This window comes from Brassica napus, chromosome C9, assembly GCF_020379485.1.
Source record: "Brassica napus cultivar Da-Ae chromosome C9, Da-Ae, whole genome shotgun sequence".
In the NCBI taxonomy this organism is placed as follows: domain Eukaryota; kingdom Viridiplantae; phylum Streptophyta; class Magnoliopsida; order Brassicales; family Brassicaceae; genus Brassica; species Brassica napus.
This window is the reverse complement of record NC_063452.1, coordinates 22505865-22526872: the sequence shown is the minus strand read 5'-3', so window position 1 is coordinate 22526872 and position 21008 is coordinate 22505865. Positions and strand designations below refer to the sequence as shown.

At 33.0% G+C, this 21008-nt stretch overlaps 1 protein-coding gene and 2 pseudogenes across 1 annotated transcript; 1 reads left to right on the top strand and 2 right to left on the bottom strand.

Moving 5' to 3' along the window:
- Nucleotides 1–4430: 4430 nt before the first annotated feature.
- LOC111198258 (disease resistance protein RPS6-like) lies at nt 4431–5192 on the bottom strand. Its single transcript, XM_022700209.2, has one exon. It carries the CDS (start codon nt 4995–4997, stop codon nt 4512–4514), a length of 486 nt encoding a protein of 161 aa, XP_022555930.1. The 5' UTR covers nt 4998–5192; the 3' UTR covers nt 4431–4511.
- A 3358-nt stretch (nt 5193–8550) lies between these two features.
- Nucleotides 8551–12619, top strand: LOC106416975 (annotated as a pseudogene).
- A 1106-nt stretch (nt 12620–13725) lies between these two features.
- Nucleotides 13726–19402, bottom strand: LOC106418142 (annotated as a pseudogene).
- Between the last annotated feature and the right edge of the window lie 1606 nt (nt 19403–21008).

The window sequence follows — 21008 nt, the reverse complement described above, 5'->3', positions numbered from 1 at the left end:
CATCAAGGGTATTGTTTAAATTAATAAATTAGTGAATAAGTTAGAAACTAATAATAAATCAATAACCTAGATAATTAAAAGTCTAAAACCTAATAAAAATATGAAAAAATAAGAAAAATTAACTAGATACTTAATAATAACATATAAATTTAATATTATCAAAATAAAATTCGTTGGGTAATTTTTTATATTAATAAATTAGTGAATCAATGAAAAACTAATAATAAATCAATGATTTAGCTAAAACCTAATAAAAACATGACAAATAAGCAAAAATAGCTGAAATTATGCAGAACATGACAAATCAGAGTATAGATAGATTTATAGATGATTTTCTTGTAATATTAAAATTTGGTGTAAAATATTGTTGTTTTTACATATTGGTATTGAATTATTTACATGAGTCTTGAACAAAAGTTTATAAGTAAGAATTATTTATATTTATATTTTAGATATTATATTTTATTTAATATATGAATTTGTATTAGCATTAATTTGGCAGGTTGTATACACACAAAATCTGAACCATTTGTTAAAATTGTTGAGATTATTAGAAAGTTGACAAAACTTCGGTTTACATATTCCAAAAAACATTATGCAGGTTCTCAACCCGTTATGGAGGATTTTAGAAAAAAAAAAAAATTTAGTTACACGGTTTATCTATCTATATTATTAAAACTGAAGTACCTTTTGGTACTGTTTGGAAACATAGATAACAGTATAAATGAGAATTGTTTAGAAACATAGATAACAGCATAAAAAGAAGTATAATGTATTTTAATAATTTCATTAATATAATTACATTAATTATTTTTCCATATTTCACCCGGCTTAACAAATTCGTTCATTATATTATCTTAACAATACATCACATCATTAATTATAATACAATAATAATAATAGTACAATTTTTTATTTATTAGTTAATCAACATAAAATTTGTGCCAATTATAAAATCAAAAATGTAAAATAACTGGGTTTTGCATATGGTTAAACGTTCGGTTACTTTGTTTTACTAAAACCCCTTTTTATAATTTTAGTTTCAATCGGCGGAAAATTACGTAGCCAAAAACATAATTCAAATACATGTTTTTGTGAATAAAATAATAACTTAAATCAAAATAATAAAAATGTATTACAATTTTTCACTCCATATAATTATTTTGAGTTGGGTCCTTCTGGATCTGGATGAGTTTTGTTCTGATGTATAGGAACCTAAAAATATCTAAATAACAAATGTATCTAAAAGGGGTTCGGTTATTTTTACCAAAAATAACCATATTAGCCGATTCGATCCAGGTCTTTTGAATACCATTAGTTATATTAAACCCATCTAAAATGTATAATACTAACTATGAAAACAAATATCATATGAAAATGTAGGAACCAATACCTGCGCGGGTGCGCGGATCAATCTCTAGTTTTAATTATAAAGATTGCTAGGAATATTTTTATACATCTTGCAATAATTTAGGCAGATTTTAAGATATATAACAAATCTGCATAGATCCTAACTATTATTCATAAAATATATATCAATATATATAATATATAGACTAAAATTTGAGCATATTCTTTCGTAAGTAAATCTATTGTTAGACTAGTAATTTCCAAACTTCAAATTTCTATAGGTATTAGTTACCAAATATAACCTAGAAAATGTTTTTCAAAATTTCTTTGTATTTTTCAAAATTTTGTTAGTCTAAAATCTTAATATCTGGATTGCTAAATTATAATATAAAATATATACAGTAGAACCTTTATAAATTAATACTCGATAAATTAATAATCTCTATAAATTAATAAATTTTGTCGGCCCCTGGTTCAAAATTTGACACAAATCGATAAAATAATAAGATAATAATTTTTCAGAAAATTCTATGTAAATATATGGTCCCATTAAAATTATAAATTAATAATTTCTATATATGCATGTTTTATATAAGTAAGAACCTACTATTATATTATTTGTTTTATATTAACAATAGAATTATCTTTATATTTTCTTAACACTTGATAAATTTTTGATGAGATTTAGTAATATTATATTTAAAATCATATTTAAGTTCTATGCGATATATATTATATACACAAAATAATAAAATAAAATTAATAAAATGTGAAATTTCAAAAAAATAATAATTAATGTCTATACACTAAAATAAAATATTTTTCTTATCTTAGAATAAATATATCTTAAAATAAAAAAAAAATCTAAATAAGGAAACTTTTGTAAATTAGTATCTCTATAAATTAATAAAATTTCAAAGTCCCAACTTTATTTATTTATAGAGGTTCTACTGTATATAATTATTAAAAATCTACCAGTTTTACTAAACAAAATACTATATAAAAATAATAATGAAACATAACATTATACGAAAACTTAATACTATACATTACAAAACATAACACTATACAAGTTAGTATTATATTAATATGTATATATATATATATATATATATATAATTAACAAAATATACCAAATTTACCAAATAAAACACTATACAAAATAAACAGTATGTAAAAAACTATATAAATATTTCTTATACACTTATTATAAAAAATATACTGTTTGAAATAAAATATTTTGTATAATTGTTTCTAAAAGTTTATATACTAAAATTTATGCATATAATTTCAATATATTGTGGTTGGTAAAATTCACTTATTTAAGTGTTAACCAAAAACAATATATTCGGATGCCCGGATTGTTAATAACCAAATTAAAATAAATGTGCTCAAAAAATTGTTATATTTTTTTGTCAGATCATCTATTCTATTAAAATAGAAGTCACAACCTCATATCATGCGTGATTCTTTTAAGTTGAATCATCCTTTAAAAAATTACTTAAATGAATTTTTATATACATATTTGATTATTTTAACTATTCTAAAATAAATCAAAGAGATATTCTCATATTCTCTCTGATTACATCTAAATAAAATATTTTCATATCTTTTTATTTAGAATATTAATATATATATTATTTGTCATTAAAGAAAATATTTTAAAATATTGAATTACTTTTGTTTTTGTTTATTATATAAATGTATATTTTGTTTTTTACTTAAACAAACCTTTTAAATATTTAACTAATTTTGTAATTCTTAAAATATAAATTATTTCATTTTCACTAAAATAAACCTTTTAAGTCTCTAATTAATTTTGTAGTTATATTAAACTCATGTATAATTTTGTATTAAATTTGTGATATTAATTTAACATAATATATTCCATTTAAAATCTTTCATCTCTAACATTTATGATTTGTTAATTTAGAATTTTGTACCACACTGTTAAAAATATGCTATCAATCTAAATAATCGGTCTACAAAAGCTATTTTACCAATTTATGTCATTAACATAAATAACAGATGAATGATTGAAAAAATATATTTCATATGAATATTTTTGTTTTTAGTGTGGTTATTATCACATGTAGTTGTAGGTTTAAGTATTAATTATATAACATGATGTATGATAGATGAAGAATTGCAAGAAAAGTTTAACATTGAAAGATTCATTGTACTAGATACTAGGCAGATTATTCGAGGCCTAGGCGAGCGTTAGCAAATTATTAATATATATATATATATATATATTATATTTATATGACATATTTTAGTCTTCAAATTTAATTATAAAATTATTGTAATGAATTATCAAAATTAGACATACAAAACAAAAGAAATTAGAAAAAAAATTGTAGATTTGTAATAACATTATTTCTGAATGTATCATATTTAGACTAATTTAGATCGAGTTTAATCAATTTTAACCAATTTAGAACAGTTTAAATAAATTTGAATCGTATAAATTGGTATAAATCATATTTTAAGAAATCATTTTGGATAAGACCGAGTTTTCGCCACGCCGCCTAGACCGATTTTTAGAACATTGGTAAATAATCCAAGAGTTTTGGGGTAGAAAAGTATAATCACCAATAGACAACATAAGAAACCTAAGAAACACATATAATAAAGAGAAAATTAAGGTTTAAAAGGATAAAAACAAACACAATTTACAATTTCTGGTTTAATAATCTAAATGAAACAGATGTTTTATAAATTATACTAATATAGTTTATTCAGTCAAAGATTTAATTCATACAAATAATTCGATTAATTTACATGTATGACCTAAACCTAAAATACAAGTATAATCGCAAAGAAATTACTATCTAAATTAATAAGTTGAACATAATTTGTAGTAAATATCACATAATGTAAGGTTTTAGTTAATGTTCATGTGTTTAATAAGAGAGATATCAATAATATTTTAAAACAATAGATTAAATTACTGCATGTAAACTATAAAACTGTTGTCTTTGAAAATATTATATTAAACTATTAGTAATATGATAAATGTTAAAATTATATATCACTAATTGTATATATCATATATTTATATGTATAAAAATGAAAATAATCATCCGCACAACAGTGCGGGTCAAAATATATTTTTAAATTTAAATGACAATTTTGTATTGGTAGATAAAAGTAATATTCTAAATAATAGAATAGATAAAGTGATACCAATTTCGAGAATGATATCCGTGGATATTAGCAACATCGGTCAACGCTTGCTTCCATTGATTTTTCTTGTCCTCTGTTTTGTTATGGCAAGTCTTCTCAAAAACCTCTCCAAAATCTCCGGTCTGTTTCCTGACATGAGTAGGATCCAACCTGTAGAAGATCGGTATGACAAGTTGGCCAAAAATGTCCTTACATTTCTTGATTTCCAGCAACTCATCAAGGCACCAGCTTGAAGATGCATAGTTTTTCGAGAAGATTACCACGGCGATCCTTGAATCTCTAATGGCTTGTTCCAGCTCGGGGCCAATGGACTGGCTTTTCTTGATTTCACTGTCTTTGAAAGCACTGATCAGTTTGCGATCAAGCTCCTTTAGTAAATGGCTTAGGAAAGTTTGACGGACATCTTCCCCACTGAAGCTTGGGAAAACATCGAATAGCCAATTGCGGGAAGAGGCCATTAGATCATTAGTATCTTTCTAGGAAGTGGCAAGATATAGAACACAATAACTGGTAGTTGAGAGGACAAACTCAAAAGAAACTAGAGCAGGTAATCGTCGTTTTGATGATGGAACTCATATCATGTCACTAGTTTTGGTGAACTTCATGGAAAATAAAACGAAACTTGTTGGACAATAGTTGAGGAAAGTCAACAATGTCCCTCTCTAAGCAAATAATACAAATTATGGGCCAACCAAATCTTTCTGCTACGAGAGCAAGCGAGTCATCAGACATAAATATACTTCCACATTTTGACCGGGTCAAAATTTGAAACTTTCTAAAGTCAAATTTCTGCTATACTTGCACAATTAAATTTTATGCATAACTTAAGAAATCGTTTAATTTTATTTTAAACATAAAACATCATTTAGTATTTATCAAACATAATTTAACTAATGATAAATCAATGATTAAAACTTTAAACACAGAGAAACCTAATTAGTTTGGCACTAAAAGTTAAAACATGATCTTCTTTTTTTGACAAATGGCTACTAAAATTTTAAAAATCATATAATTTGATAAAATTTTCTCTTTTTTTTTTAACACCATCAAATTTTCTCTCTAAAATATCAATTCTAGACTTTGCATGTACAAAAATTTGCAGAGAAACATAAAAATACTACTAATAATAGTTATTTATTTATTGGAACGGCCATGTAAAATCACACATATAGAGAAACCTAAGAAAATACTAGTAATGATTATATATATTTATTTATCTAGATTTTAGTTAAATGTTTTCATGTTTCCAGATATTTAGCTTTTGTACATCTATTTGGATTAATTACAACTTTTCATTTCAGTTATCATATATATTTATTTGTTAATATTGACAAATTGATTCTTGTATTCAGGTGAAATTCACACATGTTATTTTTAGTCATATTTGACTCTACTATGTTGTTTCTCCAATTGGCTAATTTGTATATTTTGATTACAATATTTTTTTCTATTTTACGGTCAATAATTTCCAATTTATTAGTTTCTCTATTTTATTCACATTTTTGAATATTCATTAGTTTTTTTTGTTTTCTTTATTTTGAGAAGCCAAGTTTTTTTACCAGATAAAAGAAATATATTTTATCTGGTCGAAAAATGGCATTAGCCGGAGCATCAACCAGATGATGTACTCCATGCTCCGTTTTGGATATCCAAAGTGGAGTGTGATCCCTTCCGACGAACGAGAGTTGTGGTTTCGTCAGTTTGCGGTATAGTAACTCTTCATTTTTTTAAAGTTTTTACATTTTTTAAATATATTTACTTATTAAATTGTGTTTGTTTTGTAGCAAGAGTTCAACTGGCACTCCGATCTTACGGAAACAGTCCGTAAGAAATTCAATGAAAAGGCCATGGACTCTTATACAAAGCAGATAAACGCGTGGAAGACAGTTTGGCAGAAGAACAAGAGGCCACGGTTCATCAACGGGACGGTGTGGGAGCAGTTGATAGCTCATTGGGAGAAGGAAGAAACTGCAGAGACGTCTTCTAGGAACTCCAAGAACCGGAAGAGCGATCGTGGCGGGAAAGGTATGTATGTGCACAACCTCGGCGCTTGCTCTATGTCTACTAAGGAGGATGAACTTGTAAGTTTTTTATTATTATTTATCTTTATATTTTTTAAATAAATATTTTATATATTCCTTGGCTAATAATGGCGGTTTTTTTAGATCGAAGCAAATGACGGGTAATCCCGTTGATCGTCTCCAACTCATTAAGGTGGCTCACACTAACAAGACGACGGGTCAAATTCAGGACCCCGTGATCAAAGGTGTCGTTGATTTGGTGGAAGCTGAAATAGTATCTCAATCTCAGCCTCTCTCTGATGACGGCGACTCTACAGGAGCTTCAACCAACTTGTCTCTATTGCAAATAAATGAGATGGTTGAAAAGGTAATTTTTTTTATTAATATATTTTTTTTTATAATGTCGATTACTAATTTTTTCCTATTTACTAACTTTAAATATTTTTGTAGGCGGTTCCTAAAAGGAAAGGAGGCTGTTTAGTTGGGTTAGCCCGCCGTTCTTCTTCGTATCCGGCATCTTCTTCGCAAGCTCCGTATGCCGATCCCATGATTCTCGAGGAGCTACATGACAAAGATGAACGGATTGGGGCATTGGAGGAGCAGAACACCACTATCCTTTTGGAGAATGCCACTATCCGTTCGGAGAATGCCACTATCCTTGCGGAGTTGGCATCCCAGAAGAAGTTCAACACCGAGATAATGCAGAAGCTAGATCGTTTGATGTCTTCGAGTTCATCTTAGTTTTTTCGGCTTTTTAAAACTTTCTGAATGTTTTTTTTTCTATTTCGGTTTGTATGAATTTTAAACTTTCTGAATATTTTTTTTTCTATTTCGGTTTGTATGAATTTAAATTATATAATATTATTAGTTTTAAATTTCTGATTTTTTTAATTTATTAATATAAAAAAATATATAAAAATGCAAAATTAATTCGTTTTTAAAATTGGTATATTCCGACGAACTTTGGGCGTCGGAATATACCGACGGACAAATATCCGTCGGAATTTACCGACGAACCAATTTCCGTCGGAATATACCGACGAACAAATATCCGTCGGTATATTCCGACGACCAATGTTCGTCGGTATATTCCGACGCCCAAAATTCGTCGGAATACACCGAGGAATCCACTACGTCGGAATTGTCCGAGGAACGTTCTCCGTCGGTACATAGTTTTTCCGATGAACTTTGGTCTCGTGTGTCCGCATCGTAATATCGTCGGAAGTTCGTCAGAATGACGTTTCTCGGTATTCGTCAGAAAGTCGTCGGAAGTTCTGACGAAATTCCGACGAAATTTTTTTTTTCCGACAAAACGATACCGACGGACAGGTTCGTCGGAAATTCGTCGGAATCGGTCTATTCCGACGAATTTCTGACGATTTCGGCCATCAGAATCCCCTTATTTTCTTGTAGTGCTCCCTCTGTCTCATTACAGTTAGTGTTTAAAGTTAATACACATAGATTAAGAAAATATAAACTTTTATACTATTATTATTTTAGTTACATAAAACATCACTAAAAATAAATCAAACAATAGGTAAAAATGGAGTATTATGTAATTGATCACTAATCTCAAACAACACTAAATCAAAGACAGTATATATGTGATTATAGGTAAAAAAGTTAGTTGAGAAAGTTTCTAACTTTGACATAATAAAAGGTACCAGATATAAGGCGAATCCAAGTGATCATGGACGCATGGCCCTGCTAAGCAACCGAACGACCTTAGCTATCCTGCTTCCGAGGAAGGCTACTCATTCGAGTGCCTCAACTAATGAAAATCAAGCAAATGAACATCCATATTCTTCCTCCATGAACATAACAAAAAATATAATGGGTCAAAATTAGCAACCTCTCTGATGAGTGTTTGATCTTGTAGAGGAAATATTCTATTGGTACCCAAAAAGTCTCCGTTAGACTTGTTCACAAACGGCCGTGTCGTTGGCCTTCTTCGACCAAACATGTATACAATTTTTTTTTTTTGTAAAATGAAAACGGGTGGCGTTGACTTTCTTCGACCAAACATGTATCCAACAAGTTTCATAATGGGTTCCATTATTCATAAAAACGATGATGTATCCCAAGTTCTGTAAACGTTTTCCTCTCAGTTACGAGCTATTGTTCTTCACTTCGTGACTTTCCAGTTTCCAATAGTTGTTTTTTCCTTTTTCTTTGCCTAATGGATTATCGTAATTGGCTATACGATGTTTTCCCGAGCTTTAGTGGGGAAGATGTGCGCATAAATTTCCTTAGCCATTTTCTCAAGGAGCTAGATCGAAAACTGATCAAGGCTTTCAAAGACAATGAGATCGAGAGAAGCCACTCGATTGCCCCTGCGCTTGTAACCGCGATTAGGACTTCCAGGATCGCGGTCGTTGTGTTCTCGCCAAAGTATGCCTCTTCCAGTTGGTGTCTGGACGAGTTGGTTGAGATCGTGAGATGTATGGAAGAGTTGGGTCAACTAGTTCTGCCCATTTTCTATGGTTTAGATCCATCTCATGTCAGGAAACAAACGGGAAAGTTTGGAGAGGGTTTTGCCAAGACTTGTAAGATGAAAACAAAAGCAGTGAAAATCAGATGGCAGCAGGCGTTGACCGTTGTCGCGAATCTACTCGGATATCATTCCCAAAATTTGTACGACAATCTAAAACTCTATTAGTGCTATATATGTATGTCTTGAAATATATGTTTCTACGTGACATTTGACAATGTATTCTTGTTGTTTCCTGTTAGCAATAACGAAGCAAAAATGATTGAAGTAATCGTCAATGACCTTTTGGGCAAACTGAATTATACTTCATCAAAAGATTTTGAGGAATGTGTTGGCATTGAAGATCATATTGCTGAGATGAGCTTGCTGTTGGATATGGAATCTGAGGAAGTAAGGATGATTGGGATATGGGGCCCATCGGGAATTGGCAAGACTACCATTGCAAGAGCTCTATTTAGTAGACTCTCTCGTCGGTTCCAGTGCAGTGTTTTCATTGACAGGAGATTCATATCTAAGATTATGGAAGGTTATAGGGGAGCCAACCCTGATGACTATAACATGAAGTTGAGTTTGCAAAGACATTTTCTGTCTGAAATTTTAGGCACAAGGCACACACAGATAGATCACTTAGGTGCGGTGGAAAATAGACTAAAAAACCAGAAAGTCCTTATCTCTATCGATGATTTGGATGATCAAGTGGTGCTAGATGTATTGGCAGGTCAAGCTCATTGGTTCGGAAGTGGAAGCAGAATAATTGTGGTTACAAAAGATAGGCATTTTTTAAGGGCTCATGGGATTGATCATATTTACGAGGTCTGTCTCCCATCTGAAGAGCGTGCTCTGGAGATACTTTGTCGATCTGCTTTCAGGCAAAACTCTCCACGTGAAGGATTTGAGAAGCTTGCAGTTGAAGTTACAAGACATGCCGGTAGTCTTCCTTTGGGTCTTACTGTTTTAGGTTCCACTTTGCGGGGGAGGGACAAGGCGTATTGGATGGATATTCTGCCAACGCTTCAAAGCGGTGTTGATGAGAAAATAGAGAAAACCCTAAGAATTAGCTATGATGGGTTGGATAGAGAAGAAGATAAAGTGATATATCGTCACATTGCATGTCTTTTCAATGGTGAAAAAATCCCTGACATTAAGTTGTTGCTGGAAGATAGGAACCTGGGTGTAATTGTTGGGATCCAAAACCTAGTTGATAAGTCTCTCATACACGTAAGAAGCGATACCGTGGAGATGCACAGTTTGTTGCAAGAAATAGGTAGAAAAATTGTTCGTGCACAGTCCATTGACGAGCCTGGAAACCGAGAATTTCTGGTGGATTTGGATGATATATGCGATGTACTTGGTGAAAACAGTGTAAGTGGTTCCTACGTAAGGGTTAATAGCGTGTCATTTGATAAAAGGAGGAACTATAGACAATATTAAGCTAATGTTTTTTTCTATCTTATTTTTTAATTTTATTTTCAGGGTACTAAGAAAGTTTTAGGTGTAGCACTGGATATGGACAAGATTCATGATGAGTTACATGTCCATGAAAATGCCTTCAAAAGGATGAGTAATCTCCGTTTCCTTAAATTTTACACGTTTGGAAAAGAAGCCAGATTGCGGTTAAACGAAAGCTTTGACTATTTGCCCTCAAAACTCAAGATTATTGTGTTGGGACAAATATCCAATGAGATGTTTGCCTTCCAAGTTTTGTCCTCAAAACCTCGTCATTCTTGAAATGAAGAATAGCAATCTTGAAAACTTGTGGGAAGGCGTCTCGGTAAGAATATAGAATGGTTGTTATGTTCTTAGAAAATGGTTATGTGTAACTTCACTATATTTTAATTTTTTTTGGTTGCAGCCGCTTGGACGTCTTAAGAAAATGGATTTGTGGGGATCTAAGAACTTGAAAGAAATTCCCGATCTTTCGAAAGCCACCAGTCTAGAGAAATTAGATCTCAAGGGCTGTTCTAGTTTGGTGGAGCTCCCTTCCTCTATTAGCAAACTCAATAAACTGACTGAGTTAAACATGCCAGCATGTACAAATCTAGAGACTCTTCCGACTGGAATGAACCTTGAATCTCTCAACCGCCTCAATCTCAAAGGATGCACACGCTTGAGAACTTTTCCAAATCTCTCAAGAAACATCTCAGAGCTTATTCTAGACGAAACATCCATTACCGAATTCCCTTCAAATTTGTATCTCGAGCATCTTAATTTGTTTTCCATGGAAGGTATAAAGAGTGAGAAGCTATGGGAAAGAGCACAGGTACTTAGTTATAAACCTAAAAGTTTTCTCGGAGCTCTTTAACTAACACATTCAACATTTTAAAAATGTTTTTTTCAGCCGCTTACACCTCTCATGACCATGTTATCTCCTTCTTTGAGAATCTTGTCTCTCTCGGATATCCTAAGTTTAGTGGAGCTTCCTTCTTCATTTCATAATCTCCATAAACTTACAAATTTGAGCATTACAAGATGCAAAAACCTAGAGATTCTTCCCACGGGAATCAACCTTCCATCGCTCATTCGCCTTATTCTTAGTGGGTGCTCGCGGTTGAGGAGTTTTCCTGATATCTCAAGAAATGTCTTAGATCTCAATCTAAGCCAAACAGGAATAGAAGAGATTCCTTTGTGGGTTGAGGACTTCTCTAGGCTCAAATACCTATTTATGGAAAGTTGCCCTAAGTTAAAATATGTATCCATTTCTACACTGAGACATCTTGAGATGGTTGACTTTTCAAACTGTGGGGCATTGACTGGAGCTGGTATGATTGGTTATCAAAGTGGAGAGGCAATGAGACCAGATGATATTGAAACAGAGGTACTAGTCCCCGAGGAGGCCTCTTCTTCTTTTCAAGATAATTTTGTCCCAAGAGTCAAATTCAGACTCATCAACTGCTTTGACTTGAATCTTGAAGCTCTTCTTCAGCAACAATCAGTTTTTGAGCAACTCATCTTGTCTTGTGAAGAAGTGCCTTCATATTTCACTCATAAAGCTGCAGGAGCATCCACATCTCTGACCGTCCCTCTGCTTCAAACCTCCCTCTCTCGACAAATCTTCGGACTTCGAGCTTGCGCTGTTGTTGTTTTTGACCCTATACCAACCCTTGGTTCCGTTTGCGTGTATATCAAGGTAAGTTGTAGGTTCAAAGACGAACACGGAAACTACTTTGATTCTGCTTATCATCAAGAAAACATCACGGCTTATAAGAAGGGTAGCCATATGTTTATATTCGACTATTGTTTCCCTCTAAACGAAGACAATGCTCATCTAGCTAAACTTAGCTGCGATCACGTGGATATACAGTTTCATTTCCCTTCGAATGTTCCCTGCAAACTGATAGAATGGGGTATACGACTGATAGAGGATTTTTCATCACCGGAGAACCAACTATTTAGTCCATCCACTGATGAACACAATGTGGCTGATGAGACTGACCACGGTGAAGAGTGTGAAGTCCAGGGCTGTTTTTCATTTCTGAATCTGTTTTTTGCTATTTGTCAATGGTGACTTTATTTTTGCTCTCATCATTTATGTTCTTCTACATAGGTATACCACTACATATCGCCTAAATGCACACTAAGTGTTTTTTCGTTGTAATTATACTATGAAAAAGTATCTCCAAATAAAAACAATTTTTAATATAAAATAGCACATAAGAGAAAATTCTTCAAAATAACATTTATTAAAAATAAAAAATATAAACCTAATTAATCTACTAATAATAGCAATCTCAATTAATTTCAAAGGTTGTGAATTCCAATTAAGTTGAAAGGTTATATGTTCATTTTAAAAGTTGTGACTATTTAAAATGAAAAGTTGTGACTTTTTATATAAGTATCATATTAAAAAAAAAGCAATCCCAATTAATTTTAAGGATTGTGAATTTAATTTAAGTTGAAAGGTTATATGTTTATTTTAAAAGTTGTGACTATTTAAAATGAAAGGTTGTGACTTTTTATATAAGTATCATTTCAAAAAAAAGACATGTATTCGATTGAAAAGATATGACTATTCAAATAGATTTTTGAAAATTTATAAATATTTTCATTGCCTATTTGATGAGGCAGCTATAACACGACCTACCTTGGGTCCACGTTGCTTCTTTTTTTTTTTTCCCCTTCTTTTTTTCTTGTTGCTTTGGTCTCTATTTAATCAAATTCCATTGTATTTTACATGTAAAATATGCATTTTTTATTCAAGAATGTTTTCTGTCGAAGATATGCTTCCTTTAAAAATATTAAAAATGTTGTAAAAGTGCATCATTTCAAAAAGTTAATATTTTAAGTTTAAATAATATTTCAGATAAATATTAATCTTTTTATATAGGTTTATCTTTGATTTGTGATTAAATAAATTGAAATATGTTTTAGACTCATTAATAAAGATATATTTTAAAAATATTAAATTGATATGTTTATATATTAACATATTATAAGAACATAAAAATTGAAAGATGATGAAGTTTTTTGTTTGAACAATCATATTTTTTTGTTCACGCTTTTTGGAAACGTTACAAATGAAAATTAATATATATAAATTATGAAATATTTGATATAAAATATATTTTTAGGACCAAAAATAGGATGAATATTTTTGATACATTTATAAAGTTTAATATTGCAATATGTGATCATTTATTTTTATAAATGAGTTTTCGTGCGACATCGCACGGGTTCTTTACCTAGTTACGTTAATAATAAAGACCTACATATTCTGAAGTATGAGATTTATGGTTAATTAAAAAAGTCTCTCCAACTCACTGTGACGATTCATGTTGTTCCTTTGGCACCGGAAAAAACAACTCATTTCATCGCCATGAAAGTTTCTCAAGGTATCACAATCAAAGATTCAAACTGATGTCAGCGAAAGCAGAGGTTTCTTGAATGGTCCTTCATGTAATCTGCCAAAAAAAAAAAAAAAAGCCAGTGATCAGTTACAAAATAGTTATATTCAGGTAGTTTGATCCTTACCCGCATTCGCTTCCTGTTTTTCTCTGTCCCTTCACAACTGTCTTCACAATCTTGTTTATGCTCATGATTAACCATGTTGTCTTCATTGGTTTCACAAACACCTACAAGCGTATTTGGATTACGTACCAAGTTGGTTCATTGGTGATAAACAATCCTCAGCGAGTCGTATACCCCATCCTTTTAATTTGAACTTAGACTCACTACGACGGAGAAGATATTGTTTATCAAATATCTTTGAACTTAATGCAAAGTCCATTCTAGTACTTACATGGAGTTGTATATCCACGTGATCATAGTTCAGTTGAGCTAGAGGAGCACTTTCTTTGTGTAGAGGGATACAATAGTCCATTATAAACAGATGACCATCCTTCTTTTCTGTCCAGAAGTTTTGTTGCTGGCTAAAATAATCAAAGATGTCCCCAAGTCTGCCTTTGAACCGAAAGTTGACACTGATATATACTTCATCTCCTCTGTTTCATATTAAATGTTGTTGTAGAGAAATTTTTTCGTTACAAAATAAGTGTCGTTTGACTTTCAATTGTGTTTTTTATATAAAAAATATACAAAATTAATTGTTTTCATAAAAAATATACAAAATTAATTGTTTTCTTAATCTGTGTTCACAAACCCGAAACAGAAGAAGTAATAAATTACCACCATATCTGGGGGGAGAGTAAAAAAAACCGCGAAGCCCTGAACCGGAAAAATGGCTGCGAGAGAGATTACAATCATGAGCATGAAGGTAAAGTTTCTCGAAGATTTACAATCAAGATCCAATGTTTCTTCACGTAGTCTGCACCAAAAGAGGTCCAGTAAATGCAAAATTATGAAGGATACTAAAACAGAAAACGAACTATAAGACAAAAGAGTATTATGTTCAGTTCATGCCTAGTTCTTACCCGCATGCGCTTGTTGTTTCTCAATGTCTCTACACTTTGGTCAGCCACATGGCATCCATCATTAACAACATTGTCTTCATCAGCTGCAAAAACATGTGAAATATTATCTGGATTACTCTCCAGAGCGCTATCTCCATACTCTTGGCTGTGTACGGTCTCATGGCCTCCCAAGTAACCATTATTGCTTGTGTTTCCTCCAAAAACATGTGGAAGAATGTTTGGGTTACCCATTGATTGACCGTTCTCGGGAAACAAAATGCCGCATCCTTTTAACTGAAGCTCATAGTCTTCCTCAATGAGACGAAATTGTATATCAATGTGATCATAGTTAAGTTGATCAGATAGAAGTGTAATGTCTTTGTTTGAAGGGAAACAAGAGTCAAATATAACCAGATGACCTCCCAACCTCGATGTTGAGAATTCTGGTTGCACATCGACATAATCAAAGTGATTCCCAGATATGTCTATGAACCGAAAACATACCTGGATGTTGAATGAATGAAAACTAAATGTAGCGATATCAAACAAGGCACACGCCCTTTAGTCTGAGGATTGGTTGGGAGGGAGAGATGTGTGGTAGAGGGATATTGGTTAGAGAGGTTCCATTATTATGGTGAGTGAAATATGAAGGCACTTCTTCACCTGAGAGTATCACTCGCATGAAAACTGTTTGTTGTTGAAATAGATCTTTGTGATCCAAGTTGAAGCAGCCTGTAAAATTGAGGTGGGCGATTGAGACATAACGGTCAGGAAGACTAGAGTGAATAGTGTCGGTTGCTATTGCCACAATGCGTGGACTATCATCCCAGTTAGCTTCAGTCAATGCCCCACAGTTTGAAAATAAAGCCACCTTGAGATGTTTCAGTTTTAAAATGTTTAGGGATATACGTCGTAAGTTGGTGCAGTTAGCCATATTTAGATCTTTGAGCGCAGAGAATTTCTCGACCCACCAAGGAACCTCTTCTATCGCTGAAAAGCTTAGTTTGAGGTATTGGATGTTTCTTGAGATATTAGGAAAACTCCTCAACCGTGAGCATCCGGAGAGAACTAAATATTCGAGTGACTGGAGGTTAATGCCAGTTGGAAGAGTCTCCAGATTTATGCAATTTCTAATGTCCAACCACTTCAGTTTATTGAGATTCTGAAATGAAGAAGGAAGCTCCACCAAACTTGGGATTTCCGAGAGTTGCAATCTCGTCATGAGGGTAGTAAACGGCTGGACCCAAAAACAAAAGAAATTTAATTTTAAATGAAATCACCCAGTAATTTTAAATATATTGTATGTCAGTTGAAAAGATTACTACAACTATATCTTTTTACTCTATTTGCTCATTTCCTGCTAAGAAGATATAAAATGATACTTTTTTGACATCTATAAAATGATACTTACATATTTTATAAAGTTGTTTAATGCAGTTAAAGATAGGAAAAAACTGTTGTGTTTTTTTCTCTCTCTCGAAAAGTTGTAAATGTAGAAGAAGAAAAAAGTAATACGATTTAATTTTGAATCTTTTTAAAAACTATTTAAAGTTATTTATAAGGACAATTCTTTCAAATAGTGTTTTTTTAATTTTTGTCACAAAATAGTCTTCAAATAAGAAAATGACCAAAATAGGTTCTTTTTATTTTGAAATTTTTAATATTTATTTTTAATTTTTAAAAATTTAAAAATCTATCCTCAAAACTCCACCCATTTTAGATTAGTTAATCCAATATAAAAATGTAAAACAGGTTATCATAGAGAATTTTTCTATGTATAAAGCAACTATAGAAATGCAAAGAAAGTTCCAATACAAATATTCTCCTACATGTAACATCCGATGTAAATTTTCTCTTATATTTTTATTTTTGCATATATGTGTAGGTTAAGTTTGGAACGACATACCTGCTGCACTCCTTCCCATAGGTTCTCACTCCTTAGGTTGGTCATGTTAAGCACATCGAGAGTCAAATAAGAAGGGGATTCTGAGATGTTGGTTAAGATTTCAGGAAACCTTCTCAACCGTGAGCATCCAGAGAGAACAAAGCCTTCGAAAGAGTTGAGATAAATCCCAGTTGGAATAGTCTCCAAATTTGTGCAAAAATTCATTTCCAAATCCCTGAGTTTTTTTAGATTCCGAATTGAGGAAGGAAGCTCTAATAAACTCGAGCAAAAGTCAAGACAAAGCCTCTCGAGATTCATGGCCTTTGAAAGATCTGGGATTTCTTTTAGATTTACAGATAGCGTCAAATCTATTTCCTTGAGACATGTAAGTGACTGTACCAAAACAAATAAAAAACACATAGTTAAGTAGAAATTACTCGTCGGGTGACCACTAATACATAGCCATATTAGCATAGCTTACCGCAACTCCTTCCCACAGCTTCTCGAGATTGCCTGCACGCATCACAAGCTTGATGAGGTTTTCAGGTTGGAACTTAGAAGGCATACATCTCATCGGATACCCATGCCAAGACAATAATCTGAGACTAGGGGGCAAGTAGTCGAAGTTTTTGGGTAAGTGCAATCTAACAACATTACATCCGAAAATTTCTAGAAAACGGAGATTACACATCGCTTTGAATGCATTCTCATGTACATGAAGTTCATCAGTCTCATCCATAATCAACTCTATACCCAAAACCCTTTTGGTACCCTGAAAATATAAGATCAACACACGGAAACAAAACTAATTAGCTTAACAATAAGATGACATGCATTTAATCTCTGAGCGAGATATATGAAAACGAGCACAATAAAACTTACAGTATTATCTTCAAGTACATCCCAAATATCCTTCGAATCCATAAGGAATTCTCGTTCTCCAGTTTCATCGGACTGTGCACGGACGATCTCTTTACCCATTTCTTGTAGCAAAGAGTGCATTTCGACAGTATTAAATCTTTCATGGATAAGAGATTTATCAACTAAATTCTTAAGCCCAATATTAATATCCAAGTTTCTATCTTCTAGTAGCAGTTTAATGTGATCAACTTTCCTCCCACTAAAAAGACATGCAACGTGACGAAATATTGCTTTATCTTTCTTGTTATTTAACCCATCGTAGCTGGCTCTTAGTGTTCTCTCAATCTTTCTATCCAAACACGTTCGAAGCCTCGGCAGCATATCCAGCCAGTCTTCTTTGTCCCTGCCCCGTAAATTAGAACCCAAAACGTCAAGACCCAAAGGAAGGTTACCGGCACAGAATACAACTTAAGAAGCAAGCTCCATAAAACCATCAGGTGGAGAATTCCTTCTGAAAGCAGATCGACAAAATATCTCAAGAGCAAGGTCTTTAGAAGGGAGACAGACCTCGTAAATGTTATCAATCCCATGGGCCCTTAAAATATGTTTATCTTTTGTAACCACAATGATTCTACTGCCACTTCCAAACCATTGGGTTCTTCCAGCTAAGGCATCTAGCACATCCTGATCATCCAAACCATCGATAAAAATAAGAGCTTTTCGGTGCCTTAGCATCTTTTCCACAGCACCTATATGGTCTATCTTTATATCCCTATTGTCTAAAACTTCAGCTAGAAAAGCTCTTTGCAAGTGCAGCTTCATGTTATAGTCTCCTAGATTAGCTCCTCTATAAACATCCATATTCTTGGATATGAAAACTTTATCTATGAAAACACTACTTTGGAAACGACGAGAGAGGCGACTAAATAGAGCTCTTGCAATGGTAGTCTTGCCAATTCCAGAGGGGCCCCATATCCCAACCATCCTCACTTCCACGGATTCCAAGTCAAGCAATGAACTCATAGCTCTGATGTGATCTTCAATTCCGACAAAATCCTCAACCTCATATGATGGAGATGAATTCAATTTACCCAAAACATCATTGGCGATTTCGTCGATCATCCTTGCTTCGTTGTCCCTAATAAGGAAAAATATATTTCAGATTCCACAATCATGTTTGTTAAACAATAGTACATATCATATATTGATCCATAAATTTGTACCAGGTGACACTATGATATCCAAGGATGTTAGCTACATCAGTCAAAGCTTCCCTCCATAGAATGATTTCGTCCTCTGTTTTATTTTGGCATGTCTTGTCAAAGATCTTCCCAAAGTCTCCAGTCTGTTTCCTCACGTGGGAAGGATCCAAACCGTAGAAAACCGGTATCACCATCTGAGCACATTCTTCCTTACACCTCACAATCTCAAGCAACTCATTAAGACACCATCTTGAAGAGGCGTAGTTTGTGGAGAAAATGACCACTGCAATCCTTGAATCCTTGATTGCCTGCCTAAGCTCAGGATCGAGGGACCGGCTTCTCTCGATCTCGTTGTCTTTGAAAGCAATGATAAGTTTGCGATCTAGCTCCTTCATAAAGTGGCTGAGGAAGGTCTTGCGGACATCTTCTCCGCTGAAGCTCGGAAAAACGTCATATGACCAATTGCGAGAAGAGGATGAAGAATAAGAAGAAGCCATACAAGATTGTTCAGATAAGTTATTCCGTAAAACAAAAAAAAACGGAGAAGATGCACACATATATTATATAAACTGAGAGACCGAGCAATTGCATGTGTTTATGCGACTTTTCAGATGCAACTTTGCGGAAGTTTCCTCTTCTTGACTATTTCGTGACTTGATTACCACCAACATTGTTTAATATTTAAAGTCTTTAGAACAAGCTAGTGAAAGTGATCTCATCTGGCTTTATGTTTAACTGAATCATTTTCCCCGCTTTTCTCGCCCATGCTGCGCGAAGACAGCAATAATTTAATTCCACGAGATGATGATCTTCATCATGATCGTCTGTGAACCACCGAAACAGAATTGTTTGCATTTCCACAGTCACTGTACATGACAACTTAAATACATACAAAGGCATCAGTTCCTAAACCAACCTTTACTACATCTCTTTAATCCGCTGGGAAATGTGTACTGATTTAGCGCATTTTCATGCTTTCTGTTCAGACTATATAGCAGTCAACTTGTTCATGAACCTTCTCGTCAAACACCTTCCCAGATTCATTTGTTCTTTAGCAGTTTGCGTAAAACGTTATGAGGGAAGCAGATACACATTCCTCATATCGACACCAAAGTCGTTCAAAAAAGGCTCGATTCTCCATTTATATAACACTCTCATTCGCAATTAACAATATATTAGCTGTTAGAATGAGAAAATTATTGAGAGTTTATTTATGGAGAATGAAGAACATGAAGAACATAGAGAGAGAGAAAGTAGATCTCAAGATGTAAGAGAGAAGGAGATAATAGTTTCCTTAATTTAATTATGGATCTTGGTACAAGTATTTAAAGACAAGTGACCTCAGTACACAATATAATAAAATATCTTATTCTCTCTTCTTCTTCTCTTCAATAAAATCGAGCTTATAAAACTCTTATAAAGCCTTATAAAACTTTATAAAGCCTTATAAAAGCTTTATAAAACCTTATAAGTCTGGCAGCTTAATTCTGCTTCATGTTAACACTCTCCCTCAAGCTTGACCATATGGAACAAGTCAAGCTTGGAAGCCATGAAGTATTCCCTCATTAAAACCTCAACTAGGTAAAACCCTTTGGGAGAAAACTCAAGTCAAGGAAAAAGAGTAGAACACTTCATGAAGGAGATATCAGTGACATGAATGGTCTACGAGTCCCAATTTTGGATGGATAAACTCACAGACTTTAGTGCTTGCTGCCTTAGTGAAGATATCAGCTAACTGATCTTCACTTTTAGTATAGCAGGGTAAAATGATCTTCTGCTCCACAGCTTGTCTCACCTTGTGACAGTCAACTTCAATGTGCTTTGTCCTCTCATGAAACACTGAGTTTGATGCTATATGTATGGCCGCCTGATTGTCACAGTGCATTGTGATTGGTGTTGTTGTCTCTATGCCCAAATCCTTTAGTAAGTTTCTGATCCAAATGAGCTCACTAGTAAGCTTCCTCATTGCTCTATACTCTGCTTCAGCACTTGAACAAGACACCACCTTCTGCTTCTTGCTCTTCCATGTGACCAGGTTTCCTCCAATGAAGGTGCAATAGCCTGTAGTTGATCTCCTATCAACTCTGTCTCTAGCCCAATCAGCATCACAATACCCAACAACTTCAGTACTCTTGTTACATGCCATCCATACTCCTTGGCCAG